We start from the raw sequence: 25,614 nt of genomic DNA on the forward strand, positions 1-25,614 counted from the left end.
TGCGCATGGGCGTATTTCCGGGTTCCCTGTTCTGCTGCATTGGTCTACATGTCTGTCTCTATGTCAGTACCATATTGTTTTAATTACTGTAGTATAGTTTTATAATATAATATAGTTTAAAATCAGGAAGTGTGATGCTTCCAGATTTGTTCTTTCTCGGGACTGATTTGTCTGTTTGTGATCTTTTGTGTTTCCATATGAATTATACAATTGTTTGTTTTTTTTTTTTTTTCTATTTCTAAAGAAATGCCTTTTGGATTTTGATAGAGATTACATTGTGGGTAGTATGAACATTTCAATAATATTAAGTGTTCTGGTCCATGAACACAGGCTGTCTTTCCATTTGTTTTTGTCTCTTTGATTTCTTTATTCAGTGTTTTGTAGTTTTTAGTAGACAAGTCTTTCCTCTCCTTAGGCTCATTTCTAAGTAATTTTTTTTTTTGGTGCTATTTTAAGTGGAATTGTTTTCCTTTTCTTTTCAGATGGTTTTTGCTAGTGTATAAAAACACAAGTGATTTTTGTATCTTTATTTTGTATATCCATCCTTCACTGAATTCATTTATTAATTCTAACAGTTTTTCTAATAGAGTCTTTAGGATTTTCTATATATAAGATAATAAAATGCAAGCAGGAAAAATTGTACTTCCTTTCCAGTTTGGATGCCTTTTTTCCCCCCTAGTTACTCTGGCTAGAACTCCCAGTGCTGTGTTGAATAGAAGTGGTCAGAGTGGGCAATCCTTGTCTCATTCCTGACGTCAGAGGAAAAGCTTTCATGTTTTTACCATTGAGTACCATGCCAGCTGTAGAAATTTATACATGGCCTTTATACATGTGGAGGTACTTCTATCCCTAGTTTGTTGAGATTTTTTTATCATGACAGGGTAGTGAATTTTGTCAAATACTTTTTCTGCAACTCTTGAAATGATCACATGATTCTTATACTTTATTTGGTTAATATGGTGCATCACATTCATTGATTATCATTTGTTGCAACAGTTGTGCATCCCAGGGGTAAATCCTACTTGGTCATTGTGTGTAATTCTTCTAATGTGGTGTATGATTCTCTAATTTGGTTTGCTAGCATTTTGTTGATGACTTTTACATCAATATTCATTAGGGCTATTGGTCTACAGTTTTCTTTTCATATTCTGTCTTTGTCTGGCTTTGGCATCAGGGTAATTACAGACTCATAAAATGAGTTTGGAAGTGTTCCTACCTCTTCAGTTTTTTGGAAGACTTTGAGAAAGATTGCCATTAAGTCTTCTTTAAATGTTTGTGCACAAACACCTTTTAGACAACATGAGATTGTGCTATTGCATTTAACTTAAGCAGCCTGTACACTAAAAGAAGAAAGCTGTATCATTTTAAAGCCCCAATTTATTTCAGTAACAGGCTCAACTATAACCTACCATAAACAATCATGATATTTTATTTGGTACTTAATTTTTTGCAGTGAAATTTATTATTGCAGTAATGTATGACATGATTCTATTGCATTGCAGGGTATTGAGGTAAAAATGAAAACTTTCAGTAAAGCATGTGACGGTATTTTACTATATTGTAGAGTATAATTACTCTATAGAGTAATAATTGGATTACTCTACAGAGTAATAATTATAGAGTAATAATTATTATTTAGAGTATATATACTCTATATTATATACTATATAATATATACTATATATATATACTATATAGAGTATATATAGAGTATAGAGTATACTCTATATAGTATATATATATATACTATATAAAGTATATATAGAGTATAGAGTACTATATAGTATATATACTCTATATTATAGAGTAATAATTACTCTGTAGAGTATAATTGGATTATATTGATTTACTAAAACTTTATCAAAAATTTGGTCAAAGATATTGACATCTTTGGATTTGTACTCCAAAAGTCTATGATCTAGAGTATTATATTGTGGGCTGGTCATATTAAATACAAAATCAAAGTCATTACATAACTTTTGCAAGTCTGTACTTAGAGGAACAGTTACTGACATCCTTAGCACCTCATCCTTAGCATCCTAACATAAAATTGCCATGTGTCAAAAACCATGCTTCACTTCTTGCTACAGCATGACATGTCAAATTTTTTTACATTTATTTATTTTTGGTAGAGAGAGACAGAGCACAAGTGGGGGAGGGGCAGAGAGAGAGAGGGAGACACAGAATCCAAAGCAGGCTTCAGGCTCTGAGCTGTCAGCACAGAGCCTGACGCGGGGCTAGAACCCACAAACCATGAGATCATGACCCGAGCCAAAGTCAGACGCTTAATGGACTGAGCCACCCAGGTGCCCCTACATGTCACATTTTTTAATGTAATTGCTTTTTGAAGTAATTGTGATCACAAAGCCTCTTTTAGATGTGGAGACCTGCACTTTGACTGATTTCCCAAGTACTTAATTCTTTGAGTAATACGGAACCATAGCACCATTCAGCCAGGTGCAAGAGGGTGATCACCGGGCACGAAGGCCAGAGGGAAACGAGGGGCTGTGTGCTCATGAGTGCAGGACAGCAGGGAGGCCCTTGAGAGGTTCAGGGAAGAATGTGGGCATTTGGGCAAGTTTTATCCTGCCTTTGCTGCTCACTATCTGTGAGAACTTCACAAGCATCTTAACCTCTGGGGGCCTCAAGTCTTTATCTATGTGATGTGTCTAATATTACCCATCTCATAGGTAGGCTTGAATCTGATGTGTAAAGCACCCAGCACATTCTAAATGTTCAGAAAAAAGTTATTTTCTCTCTCCATAAAAGGACAGGAGACTAGAAGGAACAAGAGATGTTCAGGTCTTTCCTATGATAAAACCCTGCAAGCAGGCCTTGTGGGACAGAGGGCATTCAGGTTTGGTGCTATAGATCCCATAAAGTTTTATTTGCCAGATGAACAAAACTCTCAGAAGCTTAAATAAGTGAGCCTTTGTGCACCTAAATAAAAAATCTTGATCTGTGGAGATCACTAAATGTGATATAGGATCCTGGAACAGAAAAAGGATATTAAGGAATCACTGAGGAAAAGCTGAAGAGAGCAGGGACTTTAGTTAATAATATGTATTAGTATTGGTTCACTTTTGTAACTAATGTAGCTCAAGATCTTAATAATAAAGGAAACTGGGTGTGGGGTATATGGGAACTTTATTATCTGCTTGATTGTTCTGGAAAGCTAAAATTTCTAGCAAATAAAATCTATTAATTGAAAAAAACTGTTTTAACCCTGGAAGCTGGAAAGGATTTGGGGCAGAAGGCAGACTCCAACTCATGAGCAAAGGTACCAGTGCAAACAAGAGCGCATGAAGAGACATTAATCATGTCAGGACAGCCTGGCATCGAGACCAGTGGGGGCTGGCCTGAGAGGATGCTCCTCGCTCTCCACCCTAATCCACATTCTTGGCCCCCAGACCTGGCCTGGGACACAGTGCAGGCCCCTCCCCACCTAGATCCACACTCCTGACCCCAGACCTGGCCTCAGACACAGTGCAGGAAGTGTCTGCTTCACCTGGTTACTGCTAGACGATGCAGGGCAGGCAGTAGGTTATTAATGAATGCATGGACACTGCCTATGCTATGTGCTCTTTTAACAATCAACACAAACCTTACCATCCCTTGTTTGACTTGCCATCAGCAGGAACCCTTCGTGCAGAAGAAGAGAAATAAATGTAAACAAACTCAATTCAAACAAACTCAGTTCGGTGAAAACAGTCCAGAGATCTGGCTGGTGTCCCAGCTTTGGCTCCTTGCCAGCGGGGTGATTTTTCGAAAGGAACATTACCTCTCTGAGTCCCCACTTCCTCATCTGTAGAACGGGTTACATAATTTAACCTTTTCTGTCCATGTCACTAGGATGTAGTAAAAAGCCTATGTTCGGGGCGCCTGGGTGGCGCAGTCGGTTAAGCGTCCGACTTCAGCCAGGTCACGATCTCGCGGTCCGTGAGTTTGAGCCCCGCGTCGGACTCTGGGCTGATGGCTCAGAGCCTGGAGCCTGTTTCCGATTCTGTGTCTCCCTCTCTCTCTGCCCCTCCCCCGTTCATGCTCTGTCTCTCTCTGTCCCAAAAATAAATAAACGTTGAAAAAAAAAAAAAAAGCCTATGTAGTGACAGACCTGAGAATTTACTTCAGTTGCTAAGCAAGGGGCTGCCTAGGACAACGCTGTTTGCACCAGCTGTCCTCCCCAAGAAGTGACCATCAGACTTTGCCTCGTCCTTCCCTTTCCCTTTCTCTATTCCTGGAATTCCACGACTCTTGCATGTCCTTGGACAGCCCCACCCTCTTGCTTCTGGGGCTTGATGCTGCTGCCCCCATTGCCTGGAACACCCTTTGCCCCTGGTCCTGCAACCTCGAGGTGTCCAGCACGTCCCAGGCTTGGCCAATGTCTCCTGGGCTTGCTCTTCCACAGCTCTGCTGCTTGTCAATGGTTCCATTCCTGTTTCCCTTCAGACACTGATCCCCACAAGAGCAAGGAGTGTGTCTGTCTTCTTCACACCACATCCTCAGAACCCAGTGTGTATCTAATGGTACACACACAATGAGCACTGAGTACTTCTGAGTGAATTCAGAAAGAAAGAAGCAAATGCATAGTAAGTGGACCCGCTGGCCAGTTGGTGCCCAGGGAACAGCTGAGGCTCCCTTCACCACTCCAGATGCTCCGACATTCTCGAGTTTCTGTTTTTACTCTGCAACTATGTGCCAATCTCTTTACAGGTTTCTAAAAGTGCCCTGAGGCCACCCCCTAAAGAATGTATTTCCTGATCGATCTGCTGGAGCAGAAATTTCCTGGCAGTTAGTTAAGTCACTTTGTTAAGGACTCTTGACTGAGAGCAGCAATTTCAGACTTTCAGCTCTGCCTGCTGGGTTCCACCCCAGAGGTCCTGGGAACCCCAAAAACCGCATCTGTAACAAGTTCCCAAGTGATGCTAATGTCTGGGGACCACACTTTGAGAACTGTAATTTCCAGAGGTCTAGAGCAGCACCGAAAAGATTCCCCTGGGACTGTCTCCACTTGTTGGCAAAACTGTGGCCTTTCCTTATAAGTGGAGACAAGGAATGGTTTAGGTGCTGTTTATCAGAGGTACAAGGGCCTTGCTGGCCTTTATCTAGAATCCAGATTTCTTGGTTCTTTTGCTGTTTCAGTGTTCTAAATTGTTAGATTCTTAGAGTGGATCAGACAGCTGACTTGTCTTCCTATATACAAATTAAAAATTTAGGTCACGACTGACTCGTGTTGACCAGGCCATGTTGTGGTCGTGTATTTATTTACCCAAAGATGCTTGTGGTACACTTGCTTCCCCCCTTTAGCACTTTCATTTAAGCCAACTACATGTGAATCTTCCACTTGGCCTTGCTTTGTAAGAAAGGGGTTTGGGCTACCTCTCAGAGAGAAGGTGACAACTCTGTCCCTGCCCATTTGTACAGACCAGCCAGGGCCTGGGTTTCCTAACTTAGTCCTGGGGTCATTCTCCCACTATGGCCTACACTCACTCCCAGAAATTTCCCCCTCTTTCCTTTTAATGCAAACACTACCTCCACCCTAGACCTGGGTGATGGAAGCTGGATATTAGACAATAAATAAAAATATTGGGACACTCATGATGAAACACTTTTCTTTTCTCCTGAGCTGCAAGTTTGCTAGGTGAGCAATCCTCCTGTGAGCTGCTGAGACTCCAGCTGGGACTGGCTAAGAAAAAAGGCAAGGAAAGTAGGGACTCTTACAATGAGTTTTATTTCCCTCAAGACCACTGATTTTTAAATTCCCTAGAGAAGAAGGTGTGGCAGAGAGAGACAGAGACAGAGACAGAGACAGAGAGTCTGTATCTTTTAAGACATATTCTATAGTATTTACAGATTGAATTATATGATGTGTGAGATTTGCTTTAAAATAATGCAGTGTGAAAGAAATCAAAGATCTAAATTATGGAGAGATATTTTATGTTCACAGATTAGAGGACTCAACAGAGTAAAGATGTCAGTTATCTCCAAATTGATCCACAGTTTTAATGCAATTTCTATCAAATCTCAGCAACTATAGTATTTTTTTAATTATAGACAAGATTATTCTAAAATGTATATAAAAGGGAAAGAAATGAGAATAGCTAAAACAATTCTGAAAAAGGGGAATAAAGTAGGAGGAATCACTCTACCAAATTTCAAAAATTATTATACAGCTACAGAATACTGTATGGTACAGGCTGTGTGGTATTGGAGGAATAAACAAATAGATCATTGGAACAGAGCAGAGTATTCAGAAATAGTGCCAAACAAATATAGCCAACCGATGTTTTAATCAGCTTTGTTGAGATATAAGCCACATACCATACAACTCACCCACTTAAAGTATAAAATTCAGTGGTTTGTGGTATACATTAGTAATTTTTTAAATTGTGGTAAATATATATTATAAAATTTGCCACTTTAATTGTATAATTCAGTGGCATTAATTATTTTTATGTGTACAACCGTCACCACTATATATCACCAAGTTTTTCATCACCCCAATTGGAAACTCTTTTAAGTATTACACAGTAATTTATCCCTATAGCCCCTTGTAACCTCTAATCTACTTTCTGTCACTAAGAATTTGCCTATTCTAGGTACCTTATATAAATGGAATCATACAATATGTGTCCTTTTATGTCTGGCTTATTTCACTTAGCATAGTGTTTTCAAGGTTCATCCATGTTGTAGCATGTATCAGAACCCCATTCCTCTTTATGGCTGAATAATATTCTGTTGTATGTATATACTGCATTTTGTTTATCCATTCATCTGTTGATGGACATTTGGGTTGTTTTCCACTTTGGGCTATTGTAAATAATGCTGCTCTGGATATCGGTGCATAAGTATCTGTTTGAGTCTGATTTCAATCCTATTGGGTCTATACCTAGAAGTGGAGTTGCTAAGTCATATGGTAAGTCTATGTTTTGGTTTTTGAGGACCTGCCAAACTGTTTTCCACAGAAGCTGCACTGTTAATTTTCCTGTCAGCAGTGCCTAAGGGTCCTAGTTCATTCAGTCTTCTTCAGTGCTGGCTATTTCCATTTTTTGTTTTTTTGTTTTTTTAAATCATAGTTATCCTAAAGGGTGTGAAGTGGTTATCACTGTGGTTTTGGTTTGCATTTCCCTAATCATTACTGATGTTGAACATTCTTTTATGTCTTTATTAGCCATTTGTGTATCTTCTTTGAAGAAATATCTACTCAAGACTTTTGCCCATTTTTTATTCAGTTTGTTGTTGTCCTTGTTCTTGAATTATAGGAGTTCTTTATATATTCTGCCTATTAATCTCTAATTAGGTATGTGATTTGCAATTATTTTCTCCCATTCTGTGGGCTTCCTTTTCACTCTCAAGACTATCCTTTGGTACACAATCCTTTCAAATTTTGATGTAGTCCAGTTTATCTATTTTTTCTTTTGTTACCCATACTTTTAGTCATATGCAAGAAACCATTTTCCCATCCAAGTCTTAAAGACTTTCCTCTGTTTTCTTCTAAGAGTCTTACAGTTTTTGTTCTTATATTTAGGTCTTTGATTCATTTTGAATTAATTTTTGTGTATGGTATAAGGTAAAGATTGAACTTCATTCTTTTGAATGCAGAATTTCAGTTTCCCAACACTATTTGTTGAAAAGACTATCTTTTCCCCTCACTGACTGTCTTGGCATCTTGGTCAAAAATCAAATGACTATATGTATGAATGAGGGTTTATTTCTGGGATCTCTATTTTATTCTTTTGGCCCATATGTCTATCCTTAGGACAGCGCTCACTGTTTGATTACTGTGGCTTTCTAGTAAGTTTTGAAATCAGGAAATGTGAGTCCTCTAACTTAATTTTAAAGGTTTTGTTTTTGGTTTTGTTTTGTTTTGTTTTTTAGATAATTTTGGCTATTCAGGGTCCCTTTAGATTCCATATAAATTTTAGGAGGAGTTTTTCTATTTCTGTAAAAATGCCATTGGGATTTTGATGGAGGTTACATTGAAATCTGTAGATTGCTTTGCATAGTAATGTCATCTTAATAATATTAACTTTACCATTTCATGAATACAGAATGTCTTTCCATTTATTAGATTTTTTGTAATATCTTTCAGCAGTGTTTTGTAATTTTCAGTGTACACATCTTTTGCCTTCTTGGTTAAACTTATTCCTAAGTGTTTTTATTATTTCCTTTTTTAATGTTTATTTATTTTGAGAGAAAGAGATAGAGAGACAGAGAGAACATGCACACATGAGCAGAGGAGGGGCAGAGAAAGAGAGAGAATCCTAAGCAGGCTCTAGGCTCTGAGCTATCAGTGCAAAGCCAGATGCAAGACTCAATCCCACGGTTCATGAGATCATGACCTGAGCTGAAGTCGGACGTTTAACCAGCTGAGCCACCCAGCCGTCCCTGGTGCTAATTTTTATTCATGTGTTTGGTAGAATTCACAAGTGAAGCCATCTACTCTTAGGCTTCTCTCTTTTGGGTAGCTTTTGATTACTGCTTCAATCTCCCTACTAATTTTAGGTATATTCAGATTTTCTGATTCTTCTTTAGTCGGTTTTGGTAAGTGTGTGTTCCTAAGAATTTGTCCATATCATCTAGTTTAGGTAGGTATACAACAGTTGAAAAAACAAAACAAAACAAAACAAAACCCAACTCAAAATGGATCATAGATTTACATGTAAAAGGTAAAAGACTTTTAGAAGACAACACAAGTGAAAATATTTTAGAACTAGGGTTTGTGATGAGTTCTTAGGACATGATTCCAAAAGCATGATCCATAAAAGGGAAAATCAATGAATTGAACTTTATCAAAATTTAAAATTTTTCTTCATGAAAACCTTTGTTTTTTTTTTTTTTTTAACGTTTATTTATTTTTGAGACAGAGACAGAGCATGAACGGGGGAGGGTCAGAGAGAGGGAGACACAGATTCTGAAACAAGCTCCAGGCTCTGAGCTGTCAGCACAGAGCCCGACGCGGGGCTTGAACTCACGGACCACGAGATTGTGACCTGAGCTGAAGTCATTCACTCAACCGACTGAGCCACCCAGGCGCCCCATGAAAACCTTTACTAAGAGGATGAAAAAATAAGCTGCTAAGAGAAAATATTTGCAAATCACATATCTGACAAAGGACTCACATCTAGAAAATATAAAGAGTTTTCAGGGGTTCAGGGTTTCAGCTGGTTCAGTCAGTAGAGCATGAGACTCTTGATCTTAGGGTTGTAAGTTCAAGTCCCATGTTGTGTGTGGAGATTAGTTAAATAAAATCTTTAGGAGTGCCCAGGTGGCTCAGTTGGTTAAGCATCCAACTTTGGCTCAGGTCATGATCTTACAGTTTAAGAGTTTGAGCCCTGCATCAGGCCCCACACTGATAGTGCAGAGCCTCCCCCACTTGCACTCCCTCTCTCTCCCTGTGTCAGAATAAATAAATACGTCGCTTCTCATCAGGGAAATACAAATCAAAACCACACTCAGATACCACCTCACGCCAGTCAGAATGGCTAAAATGAACAAATCGGGAGACTATAGATGCTGGAGAGGATGTGGAGAAACGGGAACCCTCTTGCACTGTTGGTGGGAATGCAAACTGGTGCAGCCACTCTGGAAAACAGTGTGGAGGTTCCTCAAAAAATTAAAAATAGATCTACCCTATGACCCAGCAAGAGCACTGCTAGGAACTTACCCAAGGGATACAGGTGTGCTAATGCATAGGGGCACTTGTACCCCAATGTTTATAGCAGCACTTTCAACAATAGCCAAATTATGGAAAGAGCCTAAAAGTCCATCAACTGATGAGTGGGTGAAGAAATTGTGGTTTATATACACAATGGAATACTACGTGGCAATGAGAAAGAATGAAATATGGCCCTTTGTAGCAACGTGGATGGAACTGGAGAGTGTTATGCTAAGTGAAATAAGTCATACAGAGAAAGACAGATACCATATGTTTTCACTCTTATGTGGATCCTGAGAAACTTAACAGAAGACCATGGGGGAGGGGAAGGATAGGAAAAAAAAAAAGTTAGAGACGGAGGGAGCCAAACCATAAGAGACTCTTAAAAACTGAGAACAAACTGAGGGTTGATGGGGGGTGGGAGGGAGGGAGGGAGGAGTGATGGGTATTGAAGAGGGCACCTTTTGGGATGAGCACTGGGTGTTGTATGGAAAAAAGTTAGAGAGGGAGGGAGCCAAACCTTAAGAGACTCTTAAAAACTGAGAACAAACTGAGGGTTGATGGGGGGTGGGAGGGAGGGAGGGAGGAGTGATGGGTATTGAGGAGGGCACCTTTTGGGATGAGCACTGGGTGTTGTATGGAAACCAACTTGACAATAAATTTCATATTATAAATAAATAAATAACTTTCTCACAGATCAATAAATAAATAAATAAACTTTAAAAATAAAATACTTAAAAAATATATAATTTAATATTTTAAATTAAAAAAAAGAAAAAAGAATTTTCAGGGGTACCTGACTGGTTCAGTTGGGAGAGCACATGACTCTTGATTTTGGGATCATGATTTGAAGCCCCATGGTGAGGGCAGAGTTTACTTGATAAAAAAAGTGTTTTTTAAGAATTTACAAATCTCCACATTAAAGCAATAAACAATCTAATTAGGAAAGAGGCAAAAAAAAAAAAAGACCTGAAGGAATACTGCACCATTAAAAATATATGGATGACAAATAATCACATCAAAAAATGTTCAACAGCACCTGCCCTTTGGGAAATGCAAAATAAGACCATGATGCAATATCACTGTACACCTATCAGAATGTCTAAAATATAAAATTGTGACAATACGAGATTCAGGTAAGGATTCTTGAGAAACATACATTACTGGTGAGTATGTAAAATGGTACCACTACTCTGGAAAACTGTTCTGCAGTTTCTTAAAAAACTAAACACTTGGGGCACCTGGGTGGCTCAGTCGGATGAATGTCTGACTCTGGATTTCAGCTCAGGTCATGATCTCACAGTTCGTGAGGTCAGGCCCTTCCTTGAGCTCTGCCATATGACCTGGCAATTACACTCCTGAGCAATTACATTCATCCCAGAGAAATGAAAACTTGTTCTTAGTACCTTTATTTGTAACAGTGTAAAATTGGAAATCACTTGGATGTCTGTCAGTGGGCTGAATGATTAAACAAACCTGTAAACCCATTGCATGGAATACTAGTAAGCGATAAAAAGGAATGAGGTTTAAATACAAACAACTCAGACAGATCTCAAGGGCCTTTGGCTGAGTGAAAAAAGTCAACCTCTAAAGCTTACATACTGGTTGCTGTGGTGGTTACACAAATCTACACAGGTGATAAAATGACTTAGAACCATATACACACATTGTACCAAGGTAATTTTCCTGGCTGTGATATTATATTAGAATTCCATAAGCTGTAATCACTGTGTGAAGGGTACACAAGACCTCTTCACTACTGTTACAAATTCCCTACACTCTATGGTTATTTCAAAATAAAAAGTTTTTTTAATGCTCTAGAGGAGAAGGTATGCCACTCAGAGAACCTTTGATGGATTATAGTTTGTTTTAGATGTGTATTGCAGCTACATTTTTTATAAAGACAGAGTCCTCGTCTCTTATAAATATATACTACAGTATTTACAGATGGAATTATGTCATATCCTGGATCTGTGGAGAGGGGATAAAGATGAAGCAAGATTGCCCTCATGTTGAGAATTGTTGAAGCTGGATGATGGGTGTACAAGATTCATTTACACTGTCATCTCTTCATTTGTACATATTTCAAACTTTCCATTATAAAACAATTTAAAAACATAAATGAAATAAAAATGATGAGGGTTCCTTGGGACTCTTGATTGCGTGGGTCAGTGGCAGAACTATTAGCTCCTGCCCCCAAGCTGGGCTCAGACCATTGCTGCCAGGCTAGAGCAGAGGGCTTTCTCGGGTCAGTTCCAGGGACAGGATGCTGCTCTCAAGTCACATGCTTCTGTTTCCATATTCAGCCACGTGCATGCAACTTTAACTGTATTCCTGGTATTGGCTCTGCCAGGCCTCATAGGCTCTGCCTTCAACTATTTCTCTTCTAGGCCTCTCTGCGTTCATTTATTCATCTCTCCACTTTTTTATTCATCTGTTCTATCATTCCTCTGTACACCATTCTTCCACCCATCTGTCTACTCATTCATTTCTTTAACACTTACAGAAGTCTACATCAATGAATAAGGCATGGTTACTGCCTTTGGGAGAGACAGTCAGACAATGCAATATATAGGGGACGTATGATAAATGCCATAACCATTGTCTGTACAAAGCACCTCGGGAGTGAAATAGAAGCTGATGTCAGTCCTTGGAGTGATGATGTCTAATAAGACTTGCACAGAGGAGGTAATGCTTGAGGTGAGTCTTGAAAGTTAATATTTTCACCTATGTTTGGCTCACCCGGGTAATCCGGGATAATCTCCCTATTTTGAGGTCAGCTGGTTTGCAGACTTAATTCCATCTGCAACCTTAATTCCTCTTTGTCATATAAAATAACATATTCATGGACTCCAGGGATTAGGATTTTGACATTTTTGGGGGTCCATTACTCTGCCTCCCACAAGAATAGAGTCAACAACTTGATTTAAGGACAGAGCAAACATTATGGATCCATAGGAAAGGACCATCTATTCCACAAATAGTGCTAAGACAATTGCTTATCTTTACAGAAAAAATGAAATTGGATTCTAAAGGTTCTGGACCCCATTGTCATGTGTGCTCCCACCACCAAGCAATTCTCAGACACCAGCGAGGTGTCCTACGATTCAACTCAATTCTCACACTCTCTACCTGGAGATAGCATCAGATCCCACAGATTAACAGGGCTCAGTCCTGTACAACTACCCTTCTTCTCCCACTTTGGACACTAGTCACAAACTCCAGGTGCTTCTGACCAACAGGCTGTCGATTGGAGGTTCCAGCTGACTCCCACCTTGTGTTCAAGTAATGTGCTAGAGCAGCTCACAGTACTCAGAGAAACATTTTACTGACTGATTACTGATTTATTATAAAAGGATATAACTCAGGAACAATGAGATGGAAGACATGTACAGGCAAGTAATGTGGGAAGGGTCACAGAGCTGCCATGCCCTCTCCAGGTATGCCACTCTCCCAGTCTCTGTGTGTTCACCAACCAGAAAGCTCTCCAAACACTGTCCTTTGGGTTTTTATAGAGGCTTCATTATGTAGGCATGATTGACTAAATCATTGGCCATTGGCTATTACCTCAACCTCCAACCCCTCTCCGTGCCCCAGAAGTAGGTTGGGGGATGGGACTAAAAGTTCTAAACCTCTAATCTCAGGGTTGTTTCCCCTGGCAACCATCCCCATCCCTAGGTTACCTAGGGGCTTTCTGGAAGTCAGATTAATGTAACAAAAAAACCTTTATCTCTCTTATCACTGGGTATTCCCAAGGGTTTTAGGAGGTCTTTGCCTGGACCAGGTGGAAGACCAAATATATATTTCTTATTATAAATCACAGTACCACAGATTCCAACCCACACAATACACGATATACAATACACAAATATATTCCCAGTTGCATAAAAACTTGATATCAAAAGAAAAACTATAGGGGGGACCTGGGGGGCCCAGTCAGTTAAGTGTCTGACTCTTGATCTCAGCTCAGGTTTTGATCTCAGGACCATGAGTTCAAGCCCCATGTTGGGCTCCATGCTGGGCATGAGCCCTACTTAAAACAAAACAAAAACACTATAAAACATTGAAGAATAACATAGGAAAATATTGTAACTTTGAGGTAGGGAAGAGTTTCCTAAACACAAAACCATATAGAACAAGATTGATAAATTTGTCTATATGAAAATTAAGAACTTCTGTTCATCAAAAGTAATTTAAGGAGACAGGACAAGCCACAAAGTGGGAGACCATATTTTTGATACATGTGGGTGACAAAGATTTAGTATGGAGAATGAGAGCAGTGTATGTACATATATATATATATATATATATATATATATATATATATATATAGAAATAAATTTTTTTTACATTAATGATTACATTAAAGACCAACAAGCTCAGTTGACATAGATATTTCATATGAAAGGAGATACTAGTGACTCATAAGTATAGATAAGGTGTGTTCACCTCATTAGTGATCAGAGACGGGTGAATTCAAACCACAGTAAGATATGGTTCCATACCCATCAGCCTGTCAACAATGTCTGACAATGCCAGTCCTCAGAGTGGTGGGAACATGCATACACACTGTTGGAGGTCTTAAGTGGTGGAATAGCTTTGGGAAACAGTTTGGCATACCTACAACCCAGGAATGCCAAACCTGGGCACATGCCCCCTAGAGCATGAATTCACACCAGGGGTAATAATTTTGCCAAAGGGGGCAAAAACCTTAGGTATTATGATAGTTTGTGGCTTTCCAAAGAGCCACAGAACATAAAACAAACATATGGTATATTTGTAGTATTAAATTTTCATTGAGATGATTAGGAAAACCATGTATAAAAGGCTCTTTAGGGGTTAATAATGAGAAAGAGTTGAGAAACACCGTCCAAGGTGAAACTCTGAGACATGTGCCCAGGAGGTTTGTAGGTATGTTTGCAATGCCATCGTTTACACTGGCAACAACACAGAAAAGCACCCAATGTCTCCAGCAGTGCAATGGGTATGTAAAATGTGACGTATTCATAAAATGCAAGATTGTGCAGCAGTGAGACTGAATCAGTCACAGCTGCATAACCCAAAAAAAAGCTGTTGAGTAAAAAAAAAAAAAAAAAAAAAAGTTGAATTAAAGAAAGAAAGAAAGAAAGAAAGAAAGAAAGAAAGAAAGGTCAGTCAAAGAGAAGCTACTGGATGGTCCCATTTATGTAAGGTCAAACCATGCAAAACTTGACAGAAATAAATGCTAAATACAGCATGGGTATGATTTATAGAACTTTGAAATATTGGATAGCCCTAAAGGAAAGAGAGAAGAGAGGGGAATGCAATTGGAGTAGGGCATACAGGCAGTTGAATTCTAAGACTCTGGTGTTTTTCTTAAACAGAGTAAGTACTATGGGAGTTCATTTTATTAATTTTCTACCTATATTTAAATGTATATACTATATATTTCTTTGGATATATATATATCCAAATACATATATTCATATATATATATATTTCATAATAAATTGTTAGCATTATTCTTAAGGGCCTTCTATCAGACTTGGCATGCTGGTTCAGATGGAGGGGCTCTTGAGTGCCATGCTCTGGCAGACATATGAGTTTCCTTGTTTATGGAGTTGGTGGGAATTGAATGGTGATTAACAATGATGGGGTGAAAGTCAACCAGTGCCCTCTTTCAACTAGACAACGATTTTGCAGCAAAAATGGTTTGAGAAACTAGTTCCCAGGTCTTCTCCCTCCTCTCGAAGGAGCATTTATCCTGAAAAAGGTCATCTCCTTCTCTGCCTGTCCCTCTTCCTCAGCTCCTCTTTGCCAGCTAGTGTCTCTCCTTCCAGCTATCCCTGATGGAGTTCTGGACCCGGCCATCCGTGCTGACGAGGCAGGGAGTGAGGAGGACCTGTATGAGGACCTGCACAGCTCCAGCCACCACTACAGCCACCCTGGAGGGGGTGGTGAGCAGCTGGCCATCAATGAGGTAGGGCCAGGGCTGCATGGGTGAAGGGAAGGGACTGGGACAGATGGCTTGGCTGTCAGGATGAGTCCAGCATGCTCACACAGACCTAGATGTCCACAGGCTCTGTGTTCCAAGCAGATGGCAGTGGCACCAGCATGCACACAACACCATTTGAGCCTGTGGTTCTCCCTTTAGGATGTGGTATCTGCTAGCAGAGCTAACCCAAATACAGGGCCCACCCCTCTGCCCTTATGGACCTACAGGGAACCCAGAATGGCAGGCATGACTCAGGACCTACAATCAAAGTGTACTGGTCTATCCTACCCAATTCCTGGATGCAGGAACTCTGCTTGGTGGGAGGAAGGCCAGGGCTTAGCCCCCTCCCTCCAAGAAGTTTTCAGGACAGGATTGGGGGGAGTGAGGCAAGTGAAAATTGATTTCTTTCCTGTTGACTCCTAGAGCTCAAAACTTATTATGGTTGCTATGACAACTGTGTGCAAGTTACTCTTTTTTTTTTCTCTTTCTGTTCCTACCTACGCAGAAGAAATTAGTGACAAACTTCCTCTAGGCAAAACTGGTTCCCATACCGAGGACTCCTTCTGCATTGTCCAAGGACAGAGAAATTTTGAGACCTTGACTCCTCTCTTTTTATCACTTATACTCCTATTTTCTCCCCTTCTTCGCTTTTAATTCGGGGGTGGGAGGCATTAAACATAATGTGGTCCATAACCCACATCCATAACAACACCATGTTCTCTTCCTAGTCATGAGCTACTATCTATTAATGCTTCATCAAAACCAGAATCTGACCACCCAGGATCTTACACCTCGGAAGGGATCAATTTACAGTTTGAGTGAATGAGTGGGCTGGTGGGCTTCTCAGAAACCCTCAAGGAATGTCCTGTCCTTATTACCTACTTACTGGACAGATGGTTACAAACTGTTGATGGTGGATGAACTCTTTCCCCAGGCCCAGCTCTGAATAAATGATTTAAAACAGTCATTGAATAATGCTTTATTCAAGATCCATTTGTTAAAGAATACATATTCAAATAAGTTAAATAAGTTGATTTTTCCAATACATAAAGCCTTTCTTTAAGTGCTTCTCATAGGTTATTTTGAATGGAAGATGTCCTAAAATATGACTTCTTAAGCAGAATTCACAGATAATGGTTTTTCTTGAAGTCTCAGGCTGCCCTCCTCAGTCTTGGGCCCCAGCCCTGGTGGAGAGTAGCATGGTGTAAGAGGGGAGAATCCGGACTTTGGGGCTTCCCACTCCTGGATGGGAGTTCCTCCCTGCCCAGTACCCTGCCTGGCGTAAAGCTCTGAGCAGCTAACCCTCTGAATTCTGGTTTACTTAACTGTAAACAAGGATAGCCATGAACTTACATAAGGACTAACTGAAATAACATAGATAACCTGGCATATGGTGAGTTGTCCAGCAATGAGGATGATAGTGAGGAAGGAATGCTAACATAAAGCTTTTAGAGACTCTGAACAGTTGTGGGGATATTTGATTAGCCATCAGTGCTGCATTGTTAGAGGTCTTGTGTCTGCTTTTCATAGTTGTGTATCTCCTACTTGAGGGTGAAATTCTGGTCTGTCATATCTTGCTGCTGGTAAGGAAGTGCCTTCTGGGGCCCTTGACAAGTTATTCATTCTAAAAGGTTTTGGATAAGGAAAGCCAAGAGCCAGGAGTGCTCTAAGAACCAATAGCTGCTGGCAGAGGGCACCTCTATGAAGGAAATAAAGGTAATTTAGATCATGAATTGGATAGCACCTATTTTAGCTGCTTAGAGACTTTGTTTCTTGTTTGGTTCAAAGGTCTTTCTTGGTATTTGAGGTTCCTGAGTAGACGGGGGGTGATGTTGTATCTTATGTTTAAAGTGCTTGGTGCTTCAGGGTACTTGTCTTTCCTGGACATGCCCCTGTGGGGAAGGACATGTCACATCATGCAGGAGGGCAGCCAGTCAGACTGGGGAGCCCCTCTCCAGTGATGCAGCAGCGAATGCAGGTGTCAGTGTCCACCAGGCTGCTCTCCTTCATGAGACCCACCAGCACTTCTAGATCCCCTTTTCAGGGCAACATAGCATGAAGGGCAGGGCCTGGGTTTGGAGGCTGGAAGCACTGCATCTGCCCCCCCACCCTGCCACTGGACAGTGGAGGACATGTGGCCAGTCATCCAATCCTCAGGGCCTCAGTTTCCTCTGGTGGGATGGGTGTGTCACTTGAGCTGCACTGGCAGCTACAGGAGGGTCACTGTACCCAGGTGTATAAGGGACTTAGGAAAGGCAGCACCCATTTGTCAGCAGCATTGAATAGACCCACCTTATCAGAAACTGAAGAGATATAAAAGGTGATTCTGCAATAAGGCTACTTCACTTGGCCTTCCAAGAGCAGTGAAGCCCCACCATGAATGCCCTGAACACACCAGCACTCACTGCTGGTTCACATGTGTGGCAAGCTGATTTGCTAGGGTCAACATGAGTTTCATACTTAGAGATTATAGCAGCAACAGATGTCAGAGAAAAGTCCATACTAAAGAATATTTATCTTGCTCTAAAATCACATATTAACTTATATTTTTTAGACACACATATCATGTTCTAAATTGTGACACTTTCTCGTTTGTATTGACCTCAGAAGAAGACACCACATCTCAGTTTCCTAAACAGAAGGGAGTTCAAACCATCCAGTCCAAAGCGCAGTAGACATAGGGGAGAATAGTGAAGCATTTTTGTATTCTGGGTACAGAAGAAATGAGTGCATGTGCTCACAAACACATGCACATGCAGGTTTATGAATGTGATGTGTATATGTGTGTGTTGAATGCATGTGACATATTTACTGAGCATGTAATTATTGTCAAGTAGTGTCCCAGGCCCTGGGATACAGAATATATAGGAATGTTGAGGGTGGGGATAGGCAGTGCATGTCTGTGCGCTGACAAAAGTGAAAAGGGACACAATATCATATTCATTCTGTATTCTCTGCATCTCACTTGTGCCTTGCACCTCGTGATAGTCCAGACCCTGCAAATGAGTTAACTGCAGTGCCTAGAAGTGTTCTTTTTTTTTTTTTTTTGAGCGTCATGCGGTCTGGTACCTTGTCCAGATGCCCATGACTGAGGCCTATGTCTGTTTGGCCAATTCCTCACCCTCTTCCCGGCCTTTCCCAGCCTTTCCCTGCCTCATGAGGCTCTGAGCATACTTTGCTGGGCTGGAGTCAGGCCTGAGGGTATCATTAGCCCAAGGATTTTTTTCTGGGGTTGAGGGCTGAAAGGAAGAGGTGTCTTCTTTTCATTTCCACCAGCCCTACACCGCCCCCACCCCCCGCCCAGTTGTGAGATGGGACCAGAGGAGGGGAGGGCATGGCTCCTGGCCTGGGGTCTTCTGATGCCCCCTCCGTTATGCTGTGGGTGGCAGCATCTCCCCTGGGGGCCAGGTCATGGCTGCATTAACAAAGGGCGCATGTGTGGAGCCAGTCTTCCCTAGTTCTGCCCACTACCTGACTCTGGCTCTAAGGGTCTTATTGTATCCAGGTCTGCTCCAAGCACCTGATGTCCCTGCTCTAGGAGGGCATGGAGGGGGCGTGCCAAGGATAGTTCCTGGATCCTCCTGCTGAGAAGAGATAAGTGTGAACTAGAGGGCAGTCAGACATAAATCTTGTCCTCTAACCTGGGGCTTAGAGCATAATAGGAGCCCTACCAATAATTAGGCCAGCACAGCGGGTGGGAAGCAGGACTGTCCTGGCCCACAGGCCATAGGGTAACCTGAGGATAGAAGACAGTCTTGCCATCCTCAAGCTCCCAGAAACTCTTTGTGGAACACTAAGAGGACACTCAGGACACCAGGCCAGCTTATGACCTCCCCCTCCATGGAGATAGTCTGACCTTCTCTCCAGGTGTTTCTGTCTTCCCCAGTGTCTGTGAGCCTGGAGATCCATCCCAAGGCCTACCTGGCTCTGGTACCCCTTGTGGCACCAGTCCAAAGGAAGAGCCTGATACTGGTCAGTGCCCCAGATACCTTTTCATGCCCTGTTGTTGGACAACAACCTCACTTAACTCTCCATGAGATGGGGTAGCAGGAGACCCTGGGCCAGGACTGTAAGTTGTCTGGTGGCCAGCACACCCAGAGCAGTTTTCCTCATCCATCCCCAAGCCACAGTGCTGGGGGCTTATTCCTCATCTGTCCAAACACCTATGTCACCTGTCCATCTCCCTGCCAGTCCTGCCACTGGCAGTGCCTCCCTGCAACTCCCTGCTACCTCCTCCACTTACCCTCCCCTCCCTGGCTCGGAACCATCCAGTTTGAACCCCTCAAGGGCCAAGACCTTTGCTTTCAAGCTTTTCTGGCTTTGCTTTTTTGGTCATGAAACATACACAAAAAGGACGTTGTCATTGTGTTCCCTGCTATCACCCCAGTTCACCAGGATCAAAAGTCTGGGTGCCGCCCGGCAAGGCAGTGGCCAACTCTTAGGTCTTGGTCCCAGCCCAGGTTCAGAGGTTCTTCTGCCCCAAGGTGGTCAGCTACAGGGGAGACAGAGGACTTGTTCCAGAAATGGGCCATGGCTGAAGCCCTAAAACAGGCCTCTGGGGCCAGTACAGCGTCAGGTAGAGTGCTATAGACCCACAGCCCTCAGCACTGTGCTGACCAGTGGATTCCCAGAACTGTCCTCTGTGCCTTTCTTCCTTGCTGTCCAGTGGCTCTGGAACCACAGGGGAACAATGAAACATCTGGCCTAAAGTCAGGACTTCTGAGCCACACCCTACCAAGAGGGCATGTCACAGAGTCTTACAGAGGAGCCCTGGGATTTGGGGTGGCTGGGAGCCTTTGATGCCTTCTGTTACCCCACTATCCTCCTGAGAAATTGAGGGAGCAAATCTTGAGCCTAGTTTTCTGAACTGAAGAGAAACAGAAAAATGACTTTCCCCTCACAACCAGACAGATGGGAACAGAACCTTCAGATCTGAGGAGGGCAGCCAGCCTCTCTAGATGTAATCCTAGCCCTCCCCTGGCACACACACAGGTACCTACATGTGCACATATATCCCGGCACCTGCTTGGGGTGTTCAGCAGGATGGTGGTGTCCACAGGTGACTCATCTGTACTCACTCACATGCATGTAGTACTAACACACAGAAACCTCAATATACAGGAAACAAAGTCACTCATGTGTGAACACCTGCCTCTGCACAAATTCCATGACTCCTTCTGACCCAGGAGGCCATAGTGTTGAGCATGGAGCCTGGAAATCTCTGAACAGGTCTTTCTGATCTGCTTTTAAGTCTCCTTGGCCAGCTTGGCTGCATCCTTCTGATCCGTCAGAGGGGCATGGTGACTGTAACAGAGCACATCTTTGTGGATGGAATGATAGACACCTGCTAAGTGTACAGCCTCTGTCAGGGAGGCAGTGGAAATTCCCCAGGAGGGAGCATAATAGGAGCTGACATAGGATACTCCTGCATAGCTGACACAGGATTTTTTTAAAAAGCTGCTGAACCACATGCAGAAGAATGAAATTGGGCCCTTAACTCACACCATACACAAAAATCAACTCAAAATGGATTAAAGACTTAAACCAAAAACCTGAAACCACAAAAGTACTAGAAGAAAATAGGGAAAAGCTTCTCGACATTGGTCTGGGCAATGTTATTTTGGATATGATGCCAAAAGCACATGTAACAAAAGCAAAAATAGATAAGTGGGATTACACCAGGCCTAAAAGCTTCTGTACATTAAAGGAAACTATCAACAGAGTGAAAAGGCAATCTGTGGAATGGGAGAATGTATTTGCAAACCATATATCTGATAAAGGATTAATATCCAAAATATATAAGTAATTCATACAACCCAGTAGCAAAAACCCCAAATAATCCATTTTTAAAATGGACAGAGGACCTGAATAGACATTTCTCAAAGGAAGATATACAAAATGGCCAACAGGTATATGGACAGATGTTCACCATTGCTAATCATCAGAGACATGCAAACCAAAATCACAATGAGATATCACCTCACATCTCTTAGAGTGGCTATTATTAAAAAGACAAAGGATAAGTGTTGGTGACAGTGTGGAGAAAAGGAAACCCTTATAAACTATTGGTGGGAATGTAGATTGGTACAGCCAGTATGGAAGCTCCTCAAAAAATTTAAAATAGAATTATTATGTGATCCAGCAATCATATTTGTGGGTGTTCCAAGAAAATGGGATCAGGATCTCGAAGAGATATCTGCACTCCCATCTTCTCTGCAGCATTATTCAGTAGCAAAGACATGGAAACAACCTAAGCATTCATTGCGTGATGATTGGACAAGCAAAATGTGGTTTATATGCCATGGAATATTATTCAGCCTTTAAAAGGGAAAGCCCACCATTTGTGACATCACGGATGAACTTGGAGGACATTATGCTAAGTGAAATAAGCCAGACACAGAAAGATGAAAAGTGTGTCATCTTATTATATGTGTAATCTAAAAGTCAAACAAACTCATAGAAGCAGAAGATAGACAGGGGATTGCCTGGAGTTGAGGGAGGGAAAAATGGGGACATGTCAGCCAAAGTATACAAAGTTTCTGTTGTGCCAGATGACTAAGTTCTGGAGATCTAATGTGCAGCATGGTGACCATAGTTAAGAAGTACTGTGTTGTATACTTGAAGTGTGTGAAGTGGTTAATCTTAGTGTTGTCACCACACATACACACACACACACACACACACACACACACACACACGAGAGGTGATAGGGTAATTAGCCTGATTGTGGTGATTATTGCACAATGTATACCTATTTCAAAACATCAAATTATATCTCTTAAGTATATACAATTTTTGTCAGTTATACCTCAATAAAACGGTGGCGGGGGGGGGGGAGGGGCGAGAAGGGGAGTAGCCACTGAAGAAGCCAGCTGCTTTCCCAAAGGAACAAAATGCTGCTGGGATGGGTCAGTAAGGAGAAGTCCTGAGTCAGGACCTTCCTGGAGCACCTCCATGTGGGTGATGCCTCAGTCTGTCCTGACTCCACCATCCCTGTATTCCTAGGCGCTTTTATGAGTGAGCAAATTACCTGACCTTTGCGAGATGCATTGACTCCTGAAGTGGGGGCCACGACAGCTCTTGGTATTAGGGATCAGAGCCCCTGGCCTATCCCCATGGCCCGGTGCCCCAATACTGTGAAGCCTTGAGGCACCCCCACGCACCTCCTCCCACGCCCTGCCCAGAGCGCAGCGTGGCCCTCCGCGCCCGGTCAGTGCGGGGTCCCCGATCGCCGGGAGCGCGTCTAGGTCCCCCTAGGAACTCCCCCCCCCCACCCCTCGTCAGGAGGCGCCCCGGCCAGGCCGCCTCGCACGCCCGAGCCTCCTCACCCCTCCCACCCCGGCTCCCCCGCCCTTGCGGCCGGCTCGGTTGCTAGGGCTGCGGGGCCTGGAGACGCGGCGCGCACGTCGCGAGCTGAGCTGGAGAAGCCCCGGGCCCGGCGACCGCAGCGGCTCCGCCCCCCTCCGGGCGCTCCGGGCCGCCCTGCTCCCGCCCTATCGCGGCGGGATCTCCGGGCCGCACGGGGCTGGCAGGCCGGGGCCATGGCCAGAGCCCCGCAGTCCCGGCGACGCCCCGCGGCGCCCGGCAGCGCCCTGCGCGCCTTGCTGCGCTGCAACCTGCCCCCCGGCGCCCAGCGCGTGGTGGTCTTCGCCGTGCTGGCGCTCCTGGTCCTCATCAACGTCGTGCTGATATTCCTGCTGGCCTTCCGCTGACCGCCCGGGCAGGGTGCCGCGGGGGATCGCGCAGGGGTGAGTGGCGCCGCGCCGCGGAGCATCTTCCTTTTCAGCCGCGTCCTCCTCAGTGCCCGCAGTGGCCGGAGGTGCGCCGGCTGACCCCGCCTGGCCCGGGTCCCCCCCCCCCCCCCCGCCTCCTCTGCCAGCTCCATGTGCCACTGCCCGGTGTGTGCGTGCGTCCCCCGGGTGGTGCGGCCCTGCAGGTGACTCTGGGGCCTGGTGACCCTTGTGCCACGGGGTTCTTCTGCCTGTCCTTTGTGCCGTGCGCGTGTGCGTATACCTAAAATGGCGCGTCTCTACATGTAACTGAGGATGCGGATGCAGCTGTGGACACGGCTGTCTGTGGTTGTCTGGAAAGTGTACGTGTGACTGCCGTGTGCGCGGAACTGGACATGCGTTTCTGTGTGGGTTGAAAAATGGGGAGATGAGTGGGCTCCTGTGCACGTGTCATCTGCCGTTGCTTTATCCAGGTTAGTGGTCTCGGCCAGCGTGCCGCTACTACGGGTAGAGCCCTGCCTGCATCCCTGGAACGTGGGCGCACTGAACAGCCCCTCTCCCCTGCTGGGCCGCGGCCTGGAGGAGCTGAGCCATATTCCTTCCCAGACTGTCTGATTGGAATCCTCCACCGGCCTGCATGTGTGAGAGAGAGGAGGAGATAGGACAGGGTGGGCATGTGTGAGAGAGAGGAGATAGGACAGGGTGGGAAGGGTGGTGAGTGGTCATCAAGAGCAGCTTTGAGGTAAAGCCTGGCTTCCTCCAGCCTGTCAAAGTCTCCAGGGCACAAGACTGGATCCTGCCCCCTCCCTCTCCCGACCTGCCCCCGGTAAACAGCCCATGTCTCAGAGCCAGCTTCTGCTCCCCACTGCCAGGCCAAGAATGAACCTGCAACCCTTGCCCCTCAGCCTACTGGACTCAAATCTGGGTTTCTGTGCAGCCGTACCTCAGACAGAGAGCTTCAGGAAGGGCCTCTGCCCAGAAACCCATCTAGTGTGGGCCCTGATGGCCTCTGGACTATCCTGGAGGTAGAATGCATGTCTGACCTCTTGGAGCTATATTTTATCTTGGTGACAGAGTGCCGCCCTTTTGTGGATCTATAGAGGAGCTTTGTGGCCCAGGGAGAGCACATGGTTACTGTGGGCATCAGTGAGGGAGACCAGGGGATTTGCTGAAGACTGTGAGTCTGTCAGGCTAACTCCTGTGCACAGCAAGGTACTAGGACAAGAAAGTGACAAATGTGACCAACCCCACCACCACCACCACCAAGGGCTTCTGGATAACTGGACAAGGCAGGTATTGGGGCTTGTCCATAAAGGTCAGGAACCATGGTCTCTCTGGGAAGCCTTACCTGTTTGTCCCATACCTGGAGCCCTTCCCCCCATAGCTATACAGGAAACCACTCTGTAGGATGTGCACCTCTCTGCAAGGGCTGGCAGAATAAAGCAGAAGGGGGAGTCATTGGGCCTTACAAGAGGGGCTTTTGCTCAGGGCTCACTTGAGAAAACCTGGAGTTAGGAGGAGGCACCTGGCCTGGTTAATATTAGTAGGAAACAACCTGGGAAGAGAAATGGTGGGAAGCTGGGCTGTGTGGGTATGTCTGCATTGCTTCCTCCCTGCCTGGGCTCCAGCAGTGAAGGCAGCATCCATGCTGTCCTAGAGACCTGCATGTGTATGTAGCTGGTGTGAACTGAGGGTGGAGAGCATATACCTGCAATATGGCATACTGTTCTCCAGAGATCAAAGTGTAGCATCCTGTTAGTGAGTATGTAAATGTGTGTTGGCAGGTGCATGTCAGGGTGTGTGCAGGAAGAGGGGGGTCTCGGAACACCTGCCTCTTAAGGATCAAAACTACCCAAATAGCCTATAGTCACATATTCCCTCCATCGTGATGCACACATTTGCCTGATGTCATACACACCCTCTGTCTTTATGCCCACACTCATCCATCGTCACACACACCTTCGGTCCTGATGCACATGCTTACCTGTGATCACTGTCCCTGAAAGAGGACATTCACCTGCAGCCCACATTCTCATTGGCTCACCCACACCACCCTTGAGTACTCTGTTTCTTCCTCGTCTTCAGGCAAGATTTTTCAAGGCCAGGAGTGGTAGCCTGCTTGTGTGGAGTGTGCCAGCTATGGGCTGCCCAGTCTAGTGCCTGCTCCCTAGGTACAGCAGGCTGGCTCCTTTCATGATGCCTTGCTGAGTCCTCTGGTCTCATCTTGTCATATTGCAGCCAGGAGGTCTTGATCC

At 43.8% G+C, this 25,614-nt stretch overlaps 1 protein-coding gene across 6 annotated transcripts in view; it reads left to right on the plus strand.

Annotated features, from left to right (window-relative positions):
* Positions 1–25,614, plus strand: part of ARHGEF4 (Rho guanine nucleotide exchange factor 4) — a 266,455-nt gene that overhangs the window by 228,664 nt on the left and 12,177 nt on the right. For 2 of the 6 annotated variants that reach the window (XM_040474689.1, XM_040474691.1), the window contains exon 5: positions 15,442–15,614. In XM_040474689.1, the coding sequence (XP_040330623.1) occupies positions 15,442–15,614 (173 nt within the window). Of the gene's footprint in view, positions 1–15,441; positions 15,615–23,127; positions 23,378–23,670; positions 23,833–25,614 lie in introns of those variants that run through there. The other 4 variants (XM_040474690.1, XM_040474692.1, XM_040474693.1 and 1 more) reach the window with 3 other exon arrangements.

The sequence above is a fragment of the Herpailurus yagouaroundi genome, unplaced genomic scaffold, assembly GCF_014898765.1.
Source record: "Herpailurus yagouaroundi ecotype Mexico unplaced genomic scaffold, PumYag 140, whole genome shotgun sequence".
NCBI lineage: Eukaryota > Metazoa > Chordata > Mammalia > Carnivora > Felidae > Herpailurus > Herpailurus yagouaroundi.